Source organism: Aethalodelphis obliquidens, unplaced genomic scaffold, assembly GCF_003676395.1.
Source record: "Aethalodelphis obliquidens isolate GAN/ISIS:26980383/991018 unplaced genomic scaffold, ASM367639v1 scaffold34, whole genome shotgun sequence".
In the NCBI taxonomy this organism is placed as follows: Eukaryota; Metazoa; Chordata; class Mammalia; order Artiodactyla; family Delphinidae; genus Aethalodelphis; species Aethalodelphis obliquidens.
The window spans coordinates 10055471-10076587 of record NW_020837978.1 but is presented as its reverse complement, the minus strand read 5'-3'; the positions used below and the strand labels follow the sequence as shown (position 1 = coordinate 10076587).

The following is a 21117-nucleotide window of genomic DNA, read 5'->3' as shown; positions in this document are numbered from 1 at the left end:
CAAATCCATATATTTTAATCAGTCAATGTTAACAGTTGAACAGTGGCCCAGTAAATAAGTACTAAGTGAAGGTATGTTGGATCAGAGAACCGTCATCGTTGTAATAATTAGTGGCTCACAGTGCTGGGGCCACTGCTAAGTATTTTTTGTGAATTATGTCATGTAACCCGGTAAAGAGCCCTGTGAATTGCGGCTATCATTTGCCTCATTTTAGAGACGGGGATCTGAACCCAGGGAGCTCAGATAACCTGCCCAGGAGTCCACAAGTAGTGGGCAGTGCAGGATTCGACCCTAGGCGGTATGACACGACTGCTCCTTGCGGCCTCAGGTGGCGCATGAAACAGATCCTGGCACTAGCCTCCTGTGCGATCGCTTTCTGAAAAATGGTGAAAACTCCAGTGGAAATGAGATTTGTACCAGAGTGAAAATGAGGGAGATACTGAAGTCGGAAACACATTTCAGAGATTGGTTTGCTTGTTTACAGATCCCCCAGGACAGCTCGGATGCGATTGTGAGCAAGGCCATCGACTTATGGCACAAACACTGCGGGACCCCGGTCCACTCCGCCTGAACATTCCTGACATTGTGGACAGTCTGCCAGGCCTGCCCAGAGGGCTTTTTGGGACATGGTCTACTAAACTGATGATAGGGTTCTCACTTTGGTACTCAAAGTGTAATTGTTTTCCCAGCAAAATTTATTTAAGATACCTGGAGTCGCTGTGTTGTGGAATGGCATCTTCTGATTACACAGAACTACAGAGTTCAACTCTGAATAGCATTTTAAAAAAAAATTATTTTATTGAGGTATATAGGTGATTTACAATGTGTTAATTTCTGTACAGCAAAATGATTCAGTTATACATTCTTTTTCATATTCCTTTCCGTTACGGTTGATCACAGGCTATTGAATATAGTCCCCTGTGCTTATACAATAGGAACTTGTTCTGAACAGCATTTTGAAAGCGTTGTTTGAAAATAGCTCCCAGCTTGTACAGCAGTTGAGTCAGGGTGGGTGGGTGCTTCAGGAAGCAGGGTGTAACCAAGCTCGCCCTGCTCCTCTCTACTTAGCACCAAGCTAGTTACTTTCTAAGGTCTATTTCTGGAATGACAAACAGCTTCCTTACGTTGACAACTCAGAATCGGCTTTTGTTGATACGGTACCTCTTGAAATCTAAGCAGAGTTTCTAAATCTTCTGAAATCTAAATCTGTTTTCTGAGACTTTGTCTTGCTAAATAGGTTTGAATAAAGGCCTTACATTTTTCTTTTCTCTTTGTGCCAGTTGGAGTGAAATATTACCGAACAAAATGTGTCTAAATTTACCTGCTAAGGGAGGACTTGTTTATTTTGGTGGACTCATGCTTTTTCTTGATGGGCCGTTAAATGTTGGGTGAGCATCTGGGGAGGACTCTGCCACCCGGAATAGGAATGGGTGAAAGGGCAGGTTCAGGTTAATAGCTAATGCCCCCACCCCCACCCCGGCCGTGTCGTCCCCTGATGGTAACTATTGGTTGACCAGTTGCAGGCTTTGAGCTGGGCGAGTGAGACGGGGCCCTTTGTTTGAAACTGATTCATGCACCTGTCAGACCTGCAGGAGCCCGAGTGGTGAGTTGGATTCTCCACGCCCCCATCCCTCTGCCCAAAAAAAGAGGAGACATGGAATTATGGAGCTCTCACTCTTGAGAGTTCAGTCCCTGCCTAATGTGGAAAATAGCTGTAGAGAGAGTTCAGAGCACACGGAGTTGTTGAGACCAGCTGGCCCATGTGTAAAGTCACATATCAAAGAGTATTTAATTTTTTTTAATCAAAAATACACTCATAAGAAAACTTCTTAAAGCAAACTGTGCTTACAGTTAATACTTTACATTTATCCAGTGATCGCCTCTGCCCCGAAGAACTTTGAATCCTGGAGTAGGGGATGTGAGCAAAAGCGCGTGAGGAGTTCCTGCTGCACTTGTCCGCTACCTAGTGAGTGAACATGAAGTTTATGTGAAATTCACAGAAGTCATAAGCGCTTTACTTCTATCTAATTTACGAGCCACATACGGTTACAAACCATAAAAGTTTGCACAACTTTTTGGTAAAGATTATAAGGTCAAGTGATGTTAGTGAATCCCAACTGCTGGCTCCCACCTCGGCACTGGGAGAAGCAGGGGCAGGCCTCACAGAGCAGGGGGGAGGTGGGGGGAGAGGGAGGGAGTGCACCTGGCGGGGAGGGGGCTGAAGGGGCTGGAGTTCCGCTTAAAATTCTGGTGAGGGTCCAGATGAGCCAAAACGGAAGACTATTGCCCTACTGCTGAGGGATAGAAAATTAAATATTCTGCAAGTACAGTATATGCTGTCAAACCCTGTTCGGCAACACCTTGTCTGCTATAGGGTGTGGGTCTTGGGTCTTGTTTTGTTTTGTCAATCTGATTATCATGCGTTTTCCTTAGACAACGAAAGGGCTCCATCTGGGCAGAATTTAAGGCCCACTCTAGGGACACAGAGTAGGTGAGGATCCAATTCCATTTCAGTATCAGAATTTTATCTTACTGAGAGTGCAGTATTTTGAAGATGTTTCTGCTCACTGCCTGCTGTGAGAAGCACAGCTCCTGATGAAAATAGCCCCACGTTCCCTTTATTCGAGACGTTTTGTCCGGATACTGCAGAAACCAGGGTTTCGGTTGTGGCCAAACTTGTGGTGGCTAATATGTGAGGTTCTCCCCCTGCCTTGGAAAACTGGGATTTAACGTTACTAAGTTGTTTCTAGTTCTTCCTTCTTACAGCGTTGCCTTAAACATAGATGAGAGAAGCTCTAGATCTGAGGGCAGGGAAGGTCGGGGTGGGTGTGTGTGGCTTTTGCCTGATGACAAATCAAACTGACAGATTGTACACACGCAGGCTTGTGTGTGTGTGTGAGGCCACTTCAGGAAATGAGGTCAGGGTTCATTAGCATGAAGTGCTTTTTGTTGTTGTTGTTGTTAATGGGAAGTTTGCCTGGAAACTGGGCAACCCTCAGATCCCGTGATGTGTGGAAAGAGCTCTAAAGGCCTCCATCCTCTTCTGTTCTGGATGTGAGACAAGCCAGCCTCGTCTTGAATTGCTGCAGCATCACCCTGGGCCCTGCGGTCGTCAGCTCCCCACTGTGACTGGGGGTTTAGTTTTCCTCCCTGAAAGTGCAGAGTGTGGAGTGAAGTCTCTGAGGATGGGGAGGGTAAAAATAGAGCACGTGTGCCCAGGACTATGTCCAATCTCCTGCCTAAGTGACGGCCTCTGTGAGCAGCGCTGCGGCGTCCTTCAGCCCGAGGCAGCCTCTGGGAGGGGTTAGGGGTGTGGATGGCTGGCAGGGCCTCTGCCTCTGCCTTTTGCATCCTCCAGTGGTCCCAGAGGAGAAGCAGCTTTTGTCTTCAGCTGGGTGTTCTGGGTTTGGAAGGCCTAGAGGCTGCTTTTCTTTGCCTTGACAGGTGAAAAGGTGTCTTTGTAGCAGGAGTTGGGGACCTTTTCCTCTGGTGGATGGAACAAAGAGCTGTTTCTCCTTTAGAATCTGTGCCAAGTGAAACTGCTCTTGGCTCCTGGCAGGAGGCCAGATTGAAGAGGCCGGGGAGGGGTGGGTGGAGGAGGAGGGCGATGTGAACAGAGGGGGCAGGAACTTTCCCGGAGGCCTGCAGGGCAGGCTGGGGTGCCGGCCCCTCACTGCCTTCCTCACCAGTCACTCCCTTTCCTTTTTGGTCTGCCAGCCTTGCCCTATGGAGGTTAAAAAGTGAGTGGGCGGTTCCTTGCTAGGTGAGGTGACAGTTCCTCACTCAGGGCTGGTCTCACTGTAGGGCCACCACCCAGAGGGGGGTTGGAGAATGTGATCAGAGGACAAGGAAAAAATCCTTCAAGAAGCTTGTCCCGACCAAGCAGAACCCCAGCAGAATAGCACAGCAGGCGGTCGGGGTTCAGACCTCAGCATCGCACCTAAAGCCTAGGGATTACTTGGTCGCTTACCAGGAACTCATACAGGGGTGCTCGGGCCTGCTGGAGCTCACGCTAACCTCTGACCCTCCTGTTTGGTCTCTTTCTGCTCGTCTCCCGTCACCCTTCTTTCCCTAGAGTTTTACCAAGTAGCAACCGGGTACTTGTTGGAAATGTTGGCATCCCTTCCCTGCCCGCCCTCTGGGCTTAATGCCATGAAGGCTTGTGCGGGTGGCAGTGAGGAGAGCTTTGGATGATTCGCTTCTGTCAGAAGGCTGTGTCCATGCCCCGGCAGGCCTGCGTCCCCACCTCCTCTCTCCCCTTTCCACTCTGTGGTTCACTTGTTCTCGTCTTCATTCTAATTCAATCATGAAATAGATTTGAACACACTCCCATTAATGGCCCAGGTACTGAGTTTAATTGCTAAGTTGTATTTGCCCTGTTGGAGCTTGTAATCATGCAGGGAAGACATATTAAACAGGTATGTATTTTGTTTTCTCAGTCTTTAAGAGGACCTCTCACTCCTGAGCTGCCACACAAGGGTGGAGGTGACCTGGGCTTGCCCAGAAGCTCTGGAGGAAAGTTGGAGTTACTCTGCAATGCATGGGTCTTCGTCCCCTTCTCTTATTCATGCAAGAGTGACAAAGAGCCTTGGAAGGGGTGGGCGCTGGGGAGGGTCTGAGCCTCCGCACTGACCCGTTAGTTCTGTGACCCAAGATCACTCAGTCTGCAGCTCAGTTTCCCCATTACCTTCAGGAAGGTACTGGAATTGCTTACTCCTCAACTTGCTGTGAGCATCAGGTGAGCTTAATGTGAAAGCACTTTAAGAAGTACAGGGCTTCCCTGGTGGCGCAGTGGTTGAGAGTCCACCTGCCGATGCAGGGGACACGGGTTCGTGCCCCGGTCCGGGAGGATCCCACATGCCGCGGAGCGGCTGGGCCCGTGAGCCATGGCCACTGAGCCTGCGTGTCCGGAGCCTGTACTCCGCAACGGGAGAGGCCACAACAGTGAGAGGCCCGCGTACCGCAAAAAAAAAAAAAAAAAAAAAAAAAAAAGAAGTACAGAGCTCTGAGGAATGTTGAACAATTTCGAATAGCGTGGTTTGCAAGCCTGTGGCCAGGCTCTGCCTCTGTTTGAATCTGCCCTGGGCTTCAAGGCCTATCTGAAACTGCCCCTTGTTAATTTCCAAGCTGCACGCTCGTGCCTTCTCCTGCTTCTGAGCTTCTGTAATGTTTCATGCATAATGGTTGAGGAGTCTTTGGTTTGGTGGTCTTGAACTTTAATTAAACTCCATGTGCTTTCCCTCTAAAAAGCAGGCTTCTTGCGTCCAGGCTGTGTCTTGGTCCCTTTTGCACACTTCTGCTTTACCTAGTGTAGTTCCTCGTATGTGTTTTCTCCCTGAAACCGTGCTGTCCCCCACCCATCTTTGGGCGTGCTGGTATCATCTTGGTCAGGAACACTGTCTCCCCACTGCAGGGCTACATCCTCCTATCTCTATTCAGCTCAAGCATCCCCTCCTCCAGGAAGCCCTCCTGACTCTCTGCCCCTTGGCTTCTGCCCTAGGCTTGTTTCCTTCCATGGTACTCTGTGTCTTTTTTACCACATTTAATACATTGGTTTAGAATGACCTGTTTATATCGAACACTAGCCTGTGAGCCCCTCGAGGGTATAGATCATGTCTTATTCTTTTCTTTTCCCTCGGTGCCAAGGACATCTCAGCCTGCCTGGGCTCTCCCTGAGTATTAGGTGAATACATGAATGCCTCACTCCTCTGGTGACAAGTAACAGAATTGTTCTGGCGCTGGCTTGCTCAAGGAGACTTGATCACAGGATACAGGGGGTGAGGTTCAGAACCCACTGGGGGTAGGGCTAGAATCTGGGACAGGACTAAAGAGACTCTGGCCCCCTTTATCTTCGACCTGCTCTGTGTGTCTGCTGTTTCTCTCTCTGCTGTCTGGGTTGCTCTGGTGGAAGATGCCTTACCCTGAGGTCCTAAGATTATCTGGTACAGGTCCAGCCTCTGGAGACAGTCTCTTGGCCCCGTTTCCTAAATCCATGGGAAAGGGCCTGTGGTCCATCTTGGGTCTGGTGCTGCCTGTGGATCGATCATCCATCCCCATGGAGACAGACTCACGGCCCCCAGGAGCCTCCCTGTGTCCATGGCAGCGCAGGGCCGGTGAGCAAGGGACACTGTATAGGGGCCACTGTGAACGGGGAGACACTCTCAGAAGCTCCCACTCCATTTGACAAACCTGGTGACTGGACATGCCCTGCACAGGTGCCAGGAGGGGTACCAGGCGCCCTCCACCGTGAACTGCATCTGAGTGGTCTCCCTTCACTGCTTATTTCTGGTTTCTGCCGGCCGGTCTGAGGGTGGTATGGCCGGCCCTTTGCAATGAGGTGGGCAGAGTGGGGATGCCCCACTGGCAGCTTTGGCAAGCAGCGTCTGGCATGGCCAGGTGTTTCCTTGGGAACATCTCCGATCAAGTCTAATTCTGGAAGTTGACGGGAAGTGGGCTTTGCTTGGCTCCTTCCCCTGCACCTGAGTCCAGTGAGAAGGCTGGTGGGGGGGGCAGGGGGCGGCTGGAGCAGCTGTGTGTATTCGCCTCTGATGGCTTGGAAAGATGTATGCATCCCCTGGGGTGTCCAACATTGCGTCTGTAGACTGAGTTGGGCTCTGGCCAGCCCCGGTGGCAGTCGGGTGGATCTGGATAAAGTCGGGGTTGGCCGCTGCCAAGGCTGGCTGACTTCGGGATCAGAAGGGAGGCACACCTGGACTTGAGCGTCCGCTGGAGGAGAGCGTGCCAGTCACCTGGTCGACACTCCCCTCCCCAGTACTCAGAAAAGAAAAGCGAGGTTCTGGGTGGTGACGGGGGTTATACCAGGTCACCCACTGGTAGCTGAGAAGCCTTTAGAACGCAGGCCTCCTGGCTCCCATCCCTGTCTAGAGCGTGCTTCACCATGCCAAGCTTCTCCCTCATCCTGAAACACTGCCCTTATCTGTCTTCTGAGCTAACACCCCTGAGGAGCTTGCTGGCTGGGCACCTTGGCACGGTGTCCTCCTGTGTAACATGATAGTGATGGTAGCCACCTTACAGGATTGCTAGGAGCGTTGAATGCAGCAGGACACACAGTACCCTCGTGTCAGTGCCTGGCGCGTGGTAAGCACTCAGTAAACATTAGGTGTTACTGAGTCACAGCGATAACGGGTAAAATGTGTGTTCTCTTCCAAGAGGCGACACTGTGACTTACAGTCTCACTCAGCATCTTAGAGAGGATGCTTCCTGAGAAGTGTTCTAGGAGATCAGAGGCCCACTGCAGGTGCTTTAAGTCTTCCATTTGTAAAGCTTACATACATGGCAATCCCCTAGGGCCCCTGTTAAAATTCAGATTCTGATTTAGTAGCTCGGGGGTGGGGCCTGGGGTTCTGCATTTCTAATATGCTCCCTGATGATGTTGGTCCTTGGGGACCAGAGTTTGAATAGCAAGGAGGCAGGGACTGTAGATTTCAGATTGTACCTTGTCAGGGCTTTAACCCGGGTTGCTAAAGAAAGAAAAGCTATAGAGAATGCTACCTGCCTGTGCCATTTTCTCAGTTTTAAGTCAGTCTGGCTTCATTTCTAGGTGATGTTGGGGATATTGCTAAAAGTTTATATTCAGGATGTGATGAAGTACCTTATAATCTCAGTAGTGAGACACAGATGTCCTATGAATTATTTGCTCTCCTCGCTGGGTCACTGGAGGTGGTTTCACTCTCACCTTAATCACGAGTCAGCTCGTTACTGAGGGTAGCTCTGTGGCAGCCAACCACCCATATCTATCCTCCCCTTCCTTACTAACCAAACCTCAATTTTATTTGAGGCAGGAGTGTGTTAACAAAACTTTATTTCCCAGTCTTGATGCAGAGGAATGGACAATGAGATAGAAGCAAAGTCATTAGGTAGGGCTTACAGAAAAGGTTTTTATTCACGGAGGATTTACCCCACGGTCAGGTAACTGTTCCTCTTACTTCCTGCCTGGAACACATACAGAATGACTGGAACTCCAGCAGCCATCTTAGGACATGAGGCAACCTCAAGGATGGAAGTCGCATGGTGAGGATGGTGGGGCAAAAACACAGAGCTGTGGCACATTGATGGTACCACAAGCCCTTCCCTACTTAGCTCCAGACTTCCTTTACATTAAAACAAACAAAAAATCCGGTTGTTTCAGCCGGTATTTGACAGGTTTCCTATTACGTGAAGGGTGCTAAACCCAGTGGTAACTGACCCCACCAGAGCAGGTGCAGTTTAGCAGGGCAGACACGGGTTTAAATCTGTGTCTAAAACTGTCATTCTTCTGAGCATCCTTTGTGGGATCCCCTAGTCACGTAGAGGCAGGGGAACTGGATTGAGGGTCAGGAGCCCAGGGTGCTCAGCTCAGCTTTGCCATTTCCTAGTGGTAGGATCCTGTTCCTTTAACCTCAGTCCCCACTCCCGTAAAATGGGGGCGATGGATGACAGAGTCCAACATAGTGTGAGGTGCAGAACTCACTCTGCCGGTGTTGGGTGAGGGGTGGGTCTCAGGATGAAGGAGAGGATGCAAAGACCAGCTGGCCGCAGTGGCCGATGCTGATGTGAGCAGCGAGGGGCCGTGCAGGGGTGCAGCTTGGGGGCAGGCACTGATGCACCTGTCAGTGCTTCCATTAGAGGTGCCCACCTTGGTGCCCCGAGGGCCACGGAGCACTGCAGCCTCTGCTGGAACCGAAAGGGCTTGGACTGAGTGCCCCGTCTGCGTGAATGAGAGGCTGGTTTTGTTCAGAGGAAGTGGGGTAGCACGAGTAGCCTTCAGCTGGCCCTTGGGAAGCCTGCCTCAGGCCTTCCTCCGCCAGCCCTGAGCTTTAAGCCGAGGCCTGCGAGGTGGCTGGCAGCATCTCGGCTCCAGCACTGCTTTGCTGCTGAAACCCACAGGACTGTGCCCCAGCTCCTAACTTTGGGGCAGCCGGATGGGCTGGGGGGTCAGCAGTGAGTGTGCATACTCTCCTGCTGCCTGGAACCTGCAGTGAGATGTCTTCAACCACAGCACAGCTGTCCACACCTCCTTCATCCAAACCAGAGCACCTTTTTGCTGCCACTTTCTCTCAACCGTCTTCCAGACCTGAAGCCATCTCTCTCCATCTTCCTCTCTTGCCCACCCCAATTCTTTACGTTGGGCACCTGCACTATTTCCACTCACACGGTGCCAGCTGGTCCCTGGAGGGCAAAAACCATGTCCTTACGATGAACTGAAACTATCAAGAGGCATCTTATCTCCTTGCACACAGAGAATGGAGAGCAGAGGCCAAAATAGGACTGCTGGCAGTAGGGGAGGGGACCTCTCACAGCTGGGCCATGTGGGGCTCCATCTTTCTGACCAGCCGCTAGATGGTCTGAAAATGCCATTTCCTTACTGCAGCCTCTTCCTAGATTTTTTGATATGATTGAAACAAGGTCCGTCTGAGTGGACATGGTCCACATGGGTGAGTTTCCTTGCTCAGGGATGACAGAGGCAACCAGCACAGGTATGTACTTTCAATCCCCTGCCCACCTTTTTAAAAAAAATAGTTGTAACTAAACTTTTTAAAGGGAAAGGGCTATGTGCACGTGGGAATAAAAGGCAACCAGGATAGGAGAGTATGCGACGCACGGCCCGTCCCTCCACCCCAGTCCCTTCCTCACAAGCAGCTTCTGTCAGCTGAGACGTGAGCGGGGTATTGTGCATACTTTCTAGGACGAAAGAAGGGACAGCACAGGGGCGTGCCCTGCCCGCTCTGGGGCTGTCGTAACCAGGTCAGTGGGAGAGAACTGAGGAAAACCCAAGACAGTTAAACTGCGACCAGGGGCTTTTCTTGTGTTGCCCCGGCTGGGAGGGTTTGGAGCGGGGGCTGAGGCTGGCGGGGGGGACGGGAAGCATTTTAATGCTGGCTTGGAACAGACGTCAAGGCAGCACATAGTGTGAACGAGGCCAGCCCCCTGGGGAGCGGGGCCAAGGCCTTTACCCTAATGCTTTGGTGGGGGGAGTTTGAGATAAGCCCAACTCATGTGTAAAATACCTTTATTTGTGTAGCTGAAGAGACGGGGCTTGCCGCCTCCTGGGTGGAGACTCTGAAATCACAGCCCTCATAAGGATGTAGCCTCGCGTGGGACCCCCTGTGAGACCCGCCCTGGACAAGGTGTCAATGACAACCATCCTGCTCCAGGCTGGTAATTAAGGAACAGATGGAGTTTTTTGTCCTGTCTTCCATCATTTTGTCTCGTGTGTGTGCGCGCGCGCTTAATTAAAGAAATTTAAAAAAACAGCAGTGATCTCACCACGTAGGAAACACTGAACCTCTGCAATTACAAGATGCAAAGTTGCAATCTCTTACGGAGGAGAAAATAAATGGGTGTGTGCAAGTCCAGCTCAGAGTAGCATGCGTCTTAGCTGGTTGTCACAGCCTGGGAGGAGAATCAGTTAAATTCTGCTTTTGTGGTTTACTTTTCCTTCCTCTGCAAACGGATTCATGAGTTCACGTAACAAGACCCCTTTGCGTTAAACCTCATGATTGGATGATCATGGCTTCCTATTATGAAATGAGAGCAGTTTTTGATTAATGGCACATAAAGAGCAGAACTTATTTTTAAAACCAAAAACAGCACTTAGGAAACGGCCTGGCTGCCCACCCACGACTGATTAAGTGTCAGATGTGTTCTTCCTCTGTGGACCCAGCGGCATGCTGCTCTCTTCCTGTCTCTGCCACAGTGCTAGGTGGACCCACGCCGTGCAAGAGCCTCGTTCGACATCATTTCCCTCGCAGGAAGTCATAAGTATTGGCTGACAGGCTGGTGGTGGGAGGTCCCCACTGGCGGGCACACAGGCAGGCAGTACACAGGAGCGGGGAGGAAGAGCTAGGTTAAGGAAACAGCGTCTCCCTACCTGGAGGCTGGGAGGCAGGTGGGTATCTTTCCTGATCTGTGGTTCTCGGTGTCAGAAGGTGATGGTATCACCTAAGACAGGGAACTGGGATAACTGGACGGAAGCTGAGAAAGTGTGAACTCAGCAAAACGGAGGCGAAGCAACGCATGCATCGGCCTAGCAGGGAGGTTAAGAGCAATGCTCTAGAGCTGAACACACTCGGCTTTGGAAGCTGTGAGGCACTGTGAGGATTAAATAAAATTGTGCATGAAAATGGTGCAGCGCGGTGCCAGGTACACAGTGAGTGTTTAATATTTGGGAGCTGCAGACGGTGGCGGCAACAGGAATCAAGTGCCCAGACAGCTGCAGTTGGAAACTGGGGTGCCACAGTCAGGTACCACAGGGTACAACTAGGCATTCATACCGTGGCTTTTTTTTTTTTTGGTATGTATGAGTGTTCTGACTCCTCAATAGAGTTCTGAGGTCATCAAAGTGAAGGCTCTCTTGGACTCTATTCAGGGAAGCTTAAGTCCACAAAGCCCCTAGTTAGCGCTGGCTGTCCCTGAGGGGGGTCACTGCAGCATGGTCACGTGGCCAGCCCCCTCTCAGGGCTCCCGGGCCACACACACCATGGGGGTCTGCTCCGGGACCCCTAGGCAGGAGAACCGGCCACACTGGTTCTGAGGATGGTGGACTGGAGATTGGGATGTTATTGGTCGGATAGTGGGGCCCGCTGCAGACGTCAAGCAGGAGAGGGGTGCGCGGAAGCTTGTGTTTGGCCAGAGGACTGGCAGCAGGATTGGACTGGCTACAGCCACAGGTATGGAGAACCACGAGTGTGAACATGAAGGCAGATGAGGACCTTAATTAGAGCAGTGGAAGAGCTTCTAGAACTAACTGGCAAGTGTTCACGATCAGCTGCAAGCGGAAAGGAGGGAGGTGACTTCTAGGTAATGCCATTCACTGAAAAAGGAAATAAGAGGAGAATGGGACTGGGGCAGAGGGGTGGGGTCTGAACATAGGAAAACGATAGTCTGGGACACACAGAGTTTGAGGTGCTTGTGAAACGTGTGTCAAGCATAAGAGCTAACATTTATTTTAAAATTTTTTTTATGGAATATCAGTTTTTATTGGATTATAGAAGATGAAAAAAAGACTAAGAAACTTCACATAAGAAAGGTAATTGAAAAAGTAGAATATAAGTGTAAGCACATATGAAATTAACATTTTGTGAAAAGTACAAATGATAAAACTTGGTAGATAACTCAGATATGAAAATCCAGTGGGGGAACTATGGATAATTGTTTCTTGGTAGGTTTGCTTAGTGTTGCAAATCTTACATTATTTTGTAAGGAAGTCATAAACCATAGTTGCTAAACATGATAGCAAAGCTTGAAGTTTAAAATCTAAAGACACTGTTTTCTTTCTGTAGTCAAGAGAATCATGTTTTTGAAGATTAATTAACTTTTGGTACCTCTTAATCCCCTCCCTATATCTTGCCCCTCCTCCCTTCCCTCTCCCCACTGGTAACTACTAGTTCTCTATATCTGAGTCTCTTTCTGTTTTGTAATATTCATTTGTTTTCTTTTTAAGTTTAGATTCCACATATAAGTCATAACGTACAGCATTTGACTTTCTCTGTCTTACTTCATGTTACCCTCCATATCCATCCATGTTGTTACAAATGGCAACATTTCATTCTTTTTTATGGCTGAGTAGCAGTCCATTGTGTATATATATACTATATCATCTTTATCCATTCATCTATTGATGGATACTTAGGTTGCTTCCATATCTTTGCTATTGTTAATAATGCTGCTATAAACATTGATTGGGGTGCATGTATCTTTTCAAATTAGTGTTTTCATTTTCTTCATATATACACCCAGGAGTGGAACTAATGGATCATATGGTATTCTGTTTTTAGGTTTTTTTTTTTTTTTGGTGGTACGCAGGCCTCTCACTGTTGTGGCCTCTCCCGTTGCGGAGCACAGGCTCCGGACGCGCAGGCTCAGCGGCCATGGCTCACGGGCCCAGCCGCTCCGCGGCATGTGGGATCTTCCCTGACCGGGACACGAACCCGTGTCCCCTGCATCGGCAGGTGGACTCTCAACCACTGCGCCACCAGGGAAGCCCTGTTTTTAGGTTTTTGAAGAACCTCCATACTGTTTTCCACAATGGCTACACCAATTTACATTCCTGCCAACACTGTTTTAGGGTTCCCTTTTCTCTATATGCTTGCCAACTTTTGTTATTTGTGATCTTTTTGATGATAGTCATTCTGACACGTGTGAGGTGATATCTCATTGTGTTTTTGACTTGCATTACTCTGAGGATTAGCGATACTGAGAATCTTTTCATGTGCCTGTTGGTTATCCGTATGTCTTATTTAGAAAAATGTCTATTCAGGTCTTCTGCCCATTTTTAATCAGGTTGTTTTATTGATATTGAGCTGTATGAGTTGAGCTGTTTATATATTTTGGTTATTAACTCCTTACTGGTCATATCATTTGCAAATATTTTCTCCCATTCGTTCCTTAGGTTGCCTTTTGTTTGGTCAGTAGTTTCCTTTGTTGTGCAAAAGCTTTTAAGTTTAATTAGGTCTCATTTGTTTATTTTTGCTTTTGTTTCCTTTGCCTTAGGAGACAGATCCAAAAGATACTGCTACAATTTATGTTAGAGTGTTCTGCCTGTGTTTTCTTCTAGGAGTTTTATGGTTTCTGGTTTTACATTTAGGTTTTTAACCCATTTTGAGTTTATTTTTGTATATAGTGTGAGAAAATGTTCTCATTTCATTCTTTTACATGTAGCTGTTCTATTTTCCCAGCAACACTTACTGAAGAGACTGTCTTTTCCCCACTGTACATTCTTACCTCCTTTGTCGTAGATTGACCATAAGTGCTTGGATTTATTTCTGGACTCTCTGTTCTGTGTCTGTTTTTGTGCCAGTACCATACTGTTTTGCTTACTGTAGCTTTGTAGTATATCTTTTTTGTTGTTAACATCTTTATTGGACTATAATTGCTTTACAATGGTGTGTTAGTTTCTGCTTTATAACAAAGTGAATCAGCTATACATGTACATATATCCCCATATCTCTTCCCTCTTGGATCTCCCACCCTCCCTATCCCACCCCTCTAGGTGGTCACAAAGCACTGGGCTGATCTCCCTGTGCTATGCGGCTGCTTCCCACTAGCTATTGATTTTACATTTGGTAGTGTATATATATGTCCATGCCACTCTCTCACTTTGTCCCTGTAGTATATCTTGAAATCAGGGAGTGTGATACCTCCAGCTCTGTTCTTCTTTCTCAAGATTTCTTTGGTTATTCAGGGTCTCTCATGTTTCCACTCAAATTTTAGATTTTTTCTGATTCTGTGAAAAATGTCCTTGGTATCTTGATAGGATTTGCATTTGATTTGTAGATTGCCTTGGGTATTTTGGTTATTTTAACAACGTTCTTCCAATCCATGAATGCGATATATCTATCTATTTGGGTTGTCTTCAGTTTCTTTCATCAGTGTTTTATAGTTCTCCAAGTACAGGTTTTTTTAACCTCCTTAGGTCAGTTTATTACTAGGTATTTTATTCTTTTTGATGCAATGATAAATGGGATTGTTTTCTCAATTTCTCTTTGATAGTTTGTTGTTAGTGTATAGAAATTCAGCAGATTTCTGTATATTAATCTTGTATCCTGCAGCTTTGCCAAATTCATTGATGAGCTGTAGTTATTTTTTGGTGGCATCTTTAGGATATTCTAAGTAATAGTATCATGCCTTCTATAAACATGACAGTTTTACTACTTCCTTTCCAATCTGGATTCCTTTTATTTTTTTTTGTCTAATTGCTGTGGCTAGGACTTCCAATACTATGTTGAATAAAAGTACTTAGAGTGGGCATCCTTGATCTTAGAGGAAATGCTTTCAGCTTTTCACTGTTGAGTATGATGTTAGCTGTGGGTTTCTCATATATGGCCTTTATTAAGTTGAGGTATGTTCCCTCTATACCCACTTTGAGAGTTTTTAATCATAAATGAATGTTGAATTTTATGCATATGTTGAGATGATCATGTGATTTTTATTCAGTTTGTTAATGTGTATCATATTGATTTTCAGATGTTGAGCCATCCTTGCATCCCTGGGATAACTCCCACTTGATCATGATGTATGATCCTTTTAATGCAATATTGAATTCAGTTTGCTAATATACTTTGTTGAGGATTTTTTTGCATCTAGGTTCATCAGTGATACTGGCCTGTAATTTTTTTTGCTTGTGATATCTTTTCTGGCTTTGGAATCAGGGCAATGCTGGCCTAACAGAATGAGTTCAGAAGCATTCCTTCTTCTGCAATTTTTTGGTATAGTTTGAGAAGGACAGGTGTTAACTCTTCTCTAAGTGTTTGTGAAGCCATCTGGTCCTGGACTTTTGTTTATTGGGAGTTTTTTATTACTTAATTTCATTTCTGGTAATTGGTCTGTTCATATTTTTTATTTTTTGTTCATTCTTAGGAGAGTGTACATTTCTAGGAATTTGTCAATTGCTTCTAGATTGTTCACTTTATTGGTGTATAGTTGTTCAAGGTAATCTCTTATGATCATTTGTATTTCTGTTTATAGGTTGTAACTTCTCCTTTTTCATTTCTGATTTTATTGATTTGGGCCCTCTTTTTCTTGATGAGTTTGGCTAAAGGTTTATCAATTTTATCTTTTCAAATAATTGGCTCTTAGGTTCATTGATCTCTTCTATTGTTTTTTAGTCTCTATTTCATTTTTTTCTGCTCTGATCTTTGATTTTTTTCATTCTACTAACTTTGGGTTTAGTTTGTTCTTTTTCTAGTTCCTTTATGTGTAAGGCTAGGTTGTTTGAGATTTTTGTTTCCTGAGGTAGACGTGTATCACTATAAACATCCCTTTTATAACTGCTTTTGCTGCATCCCATAGATTTTTGGATTGCTGTGTTACATTTTGATTTGTCTCTGGATGTTTCTTGATTTTTTTTTTTCCTTCAGTGATCTGCTGTTAGTTTAGTAGAATATTGTTTTAGACTCCAAGTGTCTGTGGTTTTTTTTGCGGTTCTTTTCTTGATTTCTAATCTCATAGCATTGTGGTCAGAAAAGATGCTTGATATGAATTTCATTTTTCTTAAATTTACTGAAACTTGTTTTGTGGCCTAGCATGTCACTATGTAAACTGGTGCAGTACTTTGATATAAGGATTGTTTACCTGGCTTTCTTTTCATTTCCATTTGCATGGAATATCTCTTCCCATCCCCTCACTTTCAGTCTGTGTGTCTTTAGATCTGAAGTCAGTCTCTTGTAGGCAGCATATATACAGGTATTGTTTTTGTATCCATTGAAACACTCTGTCTTTTGATTGGAGCATTTAATCCATTTACAGTTAAAAGTCATTATTGATAGGTATGTACTTATTGCCGTTCTCTTAATTGTTTTGGGGCTGTTCTTGTAGTTCTTTTTTGTTTCTTTTATTCTCTTCCCTTGTGATTTGATGACTACCTTTAGTGTTCTGTTTGGATTCCTGTCTCTTTTGTGTGTATCTATTATAGATTTTTGGTTTGTGGTTACCATGTGGTTTATATATAGCAATCTATATGTATATATGTAATTACATTGCTGATCTCTTAATTTCAAATACATTTTAACAACCCTGCATTTTTACTCCCCTCCTCCCACATTTACTTTTTTTTGGCATCATATTTTACAACTTTTTGTATCCCCCTAACTACTTATCACAGATATAGATGATTTTACTACTTTTGTCTTTTAACCTTCCTACTAGCTTTACATGTGGCTGATTCACTACCTTTACTGTACTGCCTTTACCAATCAGCTTTTACTGTTCATAATTTTCATGTTTCTAGTTGTGGCTTTTTCTTTTTCGCTTAGAGAAGTCCCTTAACATTTCTTGTAAAGTTGGTTTGGTGGTGCTGAACTCTTTTTATCTTTTGCTTGTCTGTGTAACTTTTTTTTTTTTTTTTTTTGGCAGTACGCGGGCCTCTCACTGTTGCGGCCTCTCCCGTGGTGGAGCACAGGCTCTGGACGCACAGGCTCAGCGGCCATGGCTCACGGGCCCAGCCACTCCGTGGCATGTGGGATCTTCCCAGACCGGGGCACGAACCTGTGTCCCCTGCATCGGCAGGCGGACTCTCAACCACTGTGCCACCAGGGAAGCCCTGCTTGTCTGTGTAACTTTTGATCTCTACATCAAATCTGAATGAAAGCCTTGCTGGGTAGAGTGCTCTTCATTATAGGTTTTTTCTCTTTCATCATTTTAAATATATTATGCCACTCCCTTCTGGCATGCAGAGTTTCTGCTGAAAAGTCAGCTGATAGCCTTATGGGAGTTCCCTTGTACATAACTTGTTTCATTTTCCTTTTAATATTCTCTTTATCTTTAATTTTTACCATTTTAATCACAATGTGTCTTGGTATGATCTTCTTTGGTTTGGTCCTGTGCTTCTTGAAGGTGGACGTCTATTTCCTTTCCCAAGTTAAGCAAGTTTTTAGCTACTATGTCTTCAGATATGTTCTCTGCCCCTCTCTCTCTCTCTCTCTCTCTCTCTCTCTCTCTCTCTCTCTCTCTCTCTCTCTCTCTCTCTCCTCCTCCTCCTCCTGGGAGTCCTATAATGCAAATGTTAGTATGCTTGACGTTGTCCCAGAGGTCTCTGAAATTGTCCTCGTTTCTTTTTATTCTTTTTTTCTGTTCCACCTCGGTGATTTCCACTATTGTCTTGTGGGTCACTAATTTGTTCCTCTCTATCTAATCTGCTGTTGATTCCTTCTACTGTATTTTTAGGTTCAGTTATTGTATTCATCTGTTTGGCTCTTCTCTGTATTTTCTAACTCTTTGTTCGAAACTTCTAACTTCTGTATCTGTATTCATCCGTTCTTCTCCCGAGCTGTTTGATCGTCCTTGTGATCATTACCTTGAACCTTTATTGGCTAGCCTGTCTGTCTCCATTTCACTTACTACTTCTGTGGTTTTATCTTGTTCCTTCACTTGTAACCCATTCCTCTGTTTCCTCATTTTGCCTAATTTGCTGTTTTTATTTTTATGTATCTGGCAGGTTGGTTACATTTTCTGACCCTGGAGAAGTGGCCTTTTGTAGGAGACGTCCTGTGCATCCCAGCAGTGCACTCACCTCTGGTCAGCAGAGCTGTATGTATGCTGTAGGGGTGCCGCCTATGTGGGCTGCCTGGGTTCTCCTGTTGTGGTCAGCTGACTGCTGCTGGCAGTCTAGTAGGTATGGCTGGCCCCTGGTCCAGTTCGTTGCCAGGCTGCTGGTTGGTAGGGCTGGGTCCTGAGACAGCTGGCTGTGGAATCTCAGAGTGTCCTGGGCCTAGGGCTGGCCCACTGGTGGGCAGAGCTGCGTTCTGGGGGTGGGGACCGGGGTTCCCAGATCTAGCGTTGACCTGCTGGTGGGCAGGGCCATGCCCCAGGGGGTCCTGGTGTGTGGGGCTGGTCCTGGGGTTAGTGTTGGCAGTCTGGTGGGCAGAGCTGGATCCTGGTGTCCGGCTGCAGGGATTGGGGGTCCTGGAGCTGGTGCTGGCCCACTGGTGGGTGGGTCCCAGGGCTAGTGTTGGCACACTGTGTATGGGGTTAGTTCTGGGGCCCTCTGGACAGGGCTGTGTCCCTGGACAGCTGTGGGCTCAGGGGGTCCTAAGGCAGCAGCCCTGCTGGTGGGTGGGTCTGTATCCCCACGCTGTTAGTTGCGTGGCCTGAGGTGTCCCAGTGCTATTCCTGACAGGCTGACTGGCAGAGCAGCTAAGAAGCTGGTGCTAAGAAGCTAGAGAGGATTCCAAAATGGTGCTTGCCAGCCCTGGTGTTCTCCTGGTAGACAAGCTCCCAACAATGGCTGCCACAGTGTCTGTGTCCCCAGTATGAGTTCCAGTTGCCTCCTGCCTTTCTGGAAGGCTCTCCAAGATCAGCAGGTGGGTCTGACTCAGGCTGCTTTCACATTACCGCTTCTTCCCTGGGTCCTGACGTGTGAGAGTCTGTGAGCACCCTTTACAATTGGAGTCTATTTCCTATGGCCCCCTGGCTCTCCTCAAAGTCAGCGTGCTGGCCTTCAAAGCCAAACGTTCTGGGGGCCTGTCTTCCTGCTGCAGGACTCCCAGGGTGGGAAGCCTGATGTAAGGGTTGGACCCCTCACTTCTCGGGGAGAACCTCTGCCATTATAAGTATCCTTCCTTCTGTGGGCTGCCCACCCTGGGGTGTGGGTCTTGGCTAAACCTGCCCCTCCTAACCGTCTTTTTGTGGTTCTTTCTTTATATCTTTAGTGGTAGAAGATCTTTTCTGCTAGATTCCAGTCTCTCTCATCAGCAGTGGCTCTGCAAACAGCTGTAATTTTGTTGTGCCCATGAGAGGAGGTGAGCTCAGCGTCTTCCCGCTCTGCCATTCGGCCAGGTCCTCAAGAGCTAACATGTAGTGAGGCCTAACTCTGTGTCAGACCCTGTGCTGAGCACCTTACGCATATTTAATCCTGCCAGGCTAGAAGTAGGTGCCATTATTCCCATTTTACAGATGAGGAAGCCGAGGCACAGTGAGATTAAGTAACTTGTCCAAAGCTGCACAGCTAGTAAGGGGTGGAAGAGCCAGAATTTGAGCCCAGGGCATCGATGTGACCCACACTGCTGCTTTGTGACATTTGGACACCTGGGTCAGGAGCTCAGGGTGGATCTGAGTGGTAGCTGTAGACATGGAGTCATCTGAGGCCAGGACAGCACTTAGGCCCCGTGAAGCCAGCCAGGAAACGTTCCCAGCATCAAACTCGTCCTTTGCATTAACAGTCAGGGGTAAGTACCCACATCTGAGGTGCCCTTGAACTTGGGGGCACTGTAGGGGACAGTGGGCCGTTTCTTAAGCATCACTGCTCAAGCCTACAAGCCCCTCCAGGATGCTTTGCCCAGAGGAAGGGGGAGGCGGGACGGCATAATCCGGTTGACAGCAGCTTTAGGAAAAGCCCCCACGAAGACACGTGCGACAGCGCAGGTCCCAGTGCCAAGCAGCCCTCCAGGAGGCCAGCCCAAGGCAGGGAGGGGTGGCAGGGGTGGCATCCAAGCTGTTCTCCGAGAGCCTTCCCCCGCAGGACTTACCCAAAGCTTACTCTTTGCTAAAGACTGAGTTTAGTGTTTGAAAAATTCAGATAAACCCAAATCTTAGAAAGCTGACGTCCTAAAGGACACTACAGGACACCTAGTTCAGTGTCCCCACTTTCCAGAGGAGGACGTTGATGCCCAGAGAAATTAAGTGACTTGGCCAAAACTGTCCAGTTAGATGTCGTGGCAGGGCCACCACTTCGTCATAGGATGATCCAAGGGTGGACACACCAGGTCCTCTACCTGTTGAGAACGTGTAGCCATGACCTTCTTCGTAAAGAGCTTTCTCTTAGGATGATGGCCAGTTTCCTTCTGTGTTGCAGGCCAGAGCCTGTTGGAGCTGTTCTTATTCTAGTCCTTTCACTCCCCTAGGCAGCTGCAGTCAAGTTCTGACTTGTTAAGGGCAGAGAATTCTGGAGTGAGGAGACGGCAGAATGATGGAGAAGCTCTTAGCCTGCAACCTGCAATCCTTTCTGTAAACCGCTTGCTGCCGCTCTCTGCTGTGGCCCCGCCAGCTTGGTGTCCCTCTTCCTGCACAGGTGAGAGCTTGCACAGACTGTGATGCAGTCACACGGACCCCCCAATAGGGCTTTGCCGCTGCTGCTCAGCAAAGAAAACAGTGCACCCCGCTTGTTACAAGGAGTGGTCACGCCGATCTTCTGAGGCTGGTGATTCCCAGGCACAGGGAAGGTGGTTCCCATTGGATTGATCTCCCACGCCCTTGCTGCTCAAAAGTGTGATTCCTGGACCAGGGCCATCAGCATGGCCCGGGAGCTAGTTGGAAATGCAGAATCCCAGGCCCACCTAGATCTCGGAGTCAGCATCTGCGCTTTGAAAGGACGCCCAGGTGCTTCCTGGCAGTGGCGCAGGGGAACGGCGCTGTGCCAGGTCCTCTTTCCCAGAGCCACCTTCCTAGGTTACCAGACCAAGGGCATATTATCAACAATCCCACCACCTAAAACGCAGCCAGCAAGCACTGCAGCCCTTCTTGCTTCCCCTAAAACCTTCAAAAAGACAAGACAGGACCAAAAGGTTGAGCGGAGAAGGTCTTTGTCCTATAAAGCAAATTCTCAGGTTGCTCAAGAAAGGGGGCAGAGGTAAGTACTCAAAGAACAAAGCTGCCTGGGGCCTTCCCTCGGGGCAGTAACTTATA

At 47.5% G+C, this 21117-nt stretch overlaps 1 protein-coding gene across 6 annotated transcripts in view; it reads left to right on the top strand.

Moving 5' to 3' along the window:
• The window catches only part of TBC1D7 (TBC1 domain family member 7), a 162369-nt gene that overhangs the window by 140710 nt on the left and 542 nt on the right, over positions 1–21117 (top strand). For 5 of the 6 annotated variants that reach the window (XM_027128387.1, XM_027128386.1, XM_027128389.1 and 2 more), the window contains one exon: positions 485–1272. In XM_027128387.1, the coding sequence (XP_026984188.1) occupies positions 485–571 (87 nt within the window). In that variant the 3' untranslated portion in view covers positions 572–1272. Of the gene's footprint in view, positions 1–484; positions 1273–1517; positions 1604–1873; positions 1967–9370; positions 10159–17932; positions 18798–19145; positions 20504–21117 lie in introns of those variants that run through there. The other variant, XR_003437546.1, reaches the window with a different exon arrangement.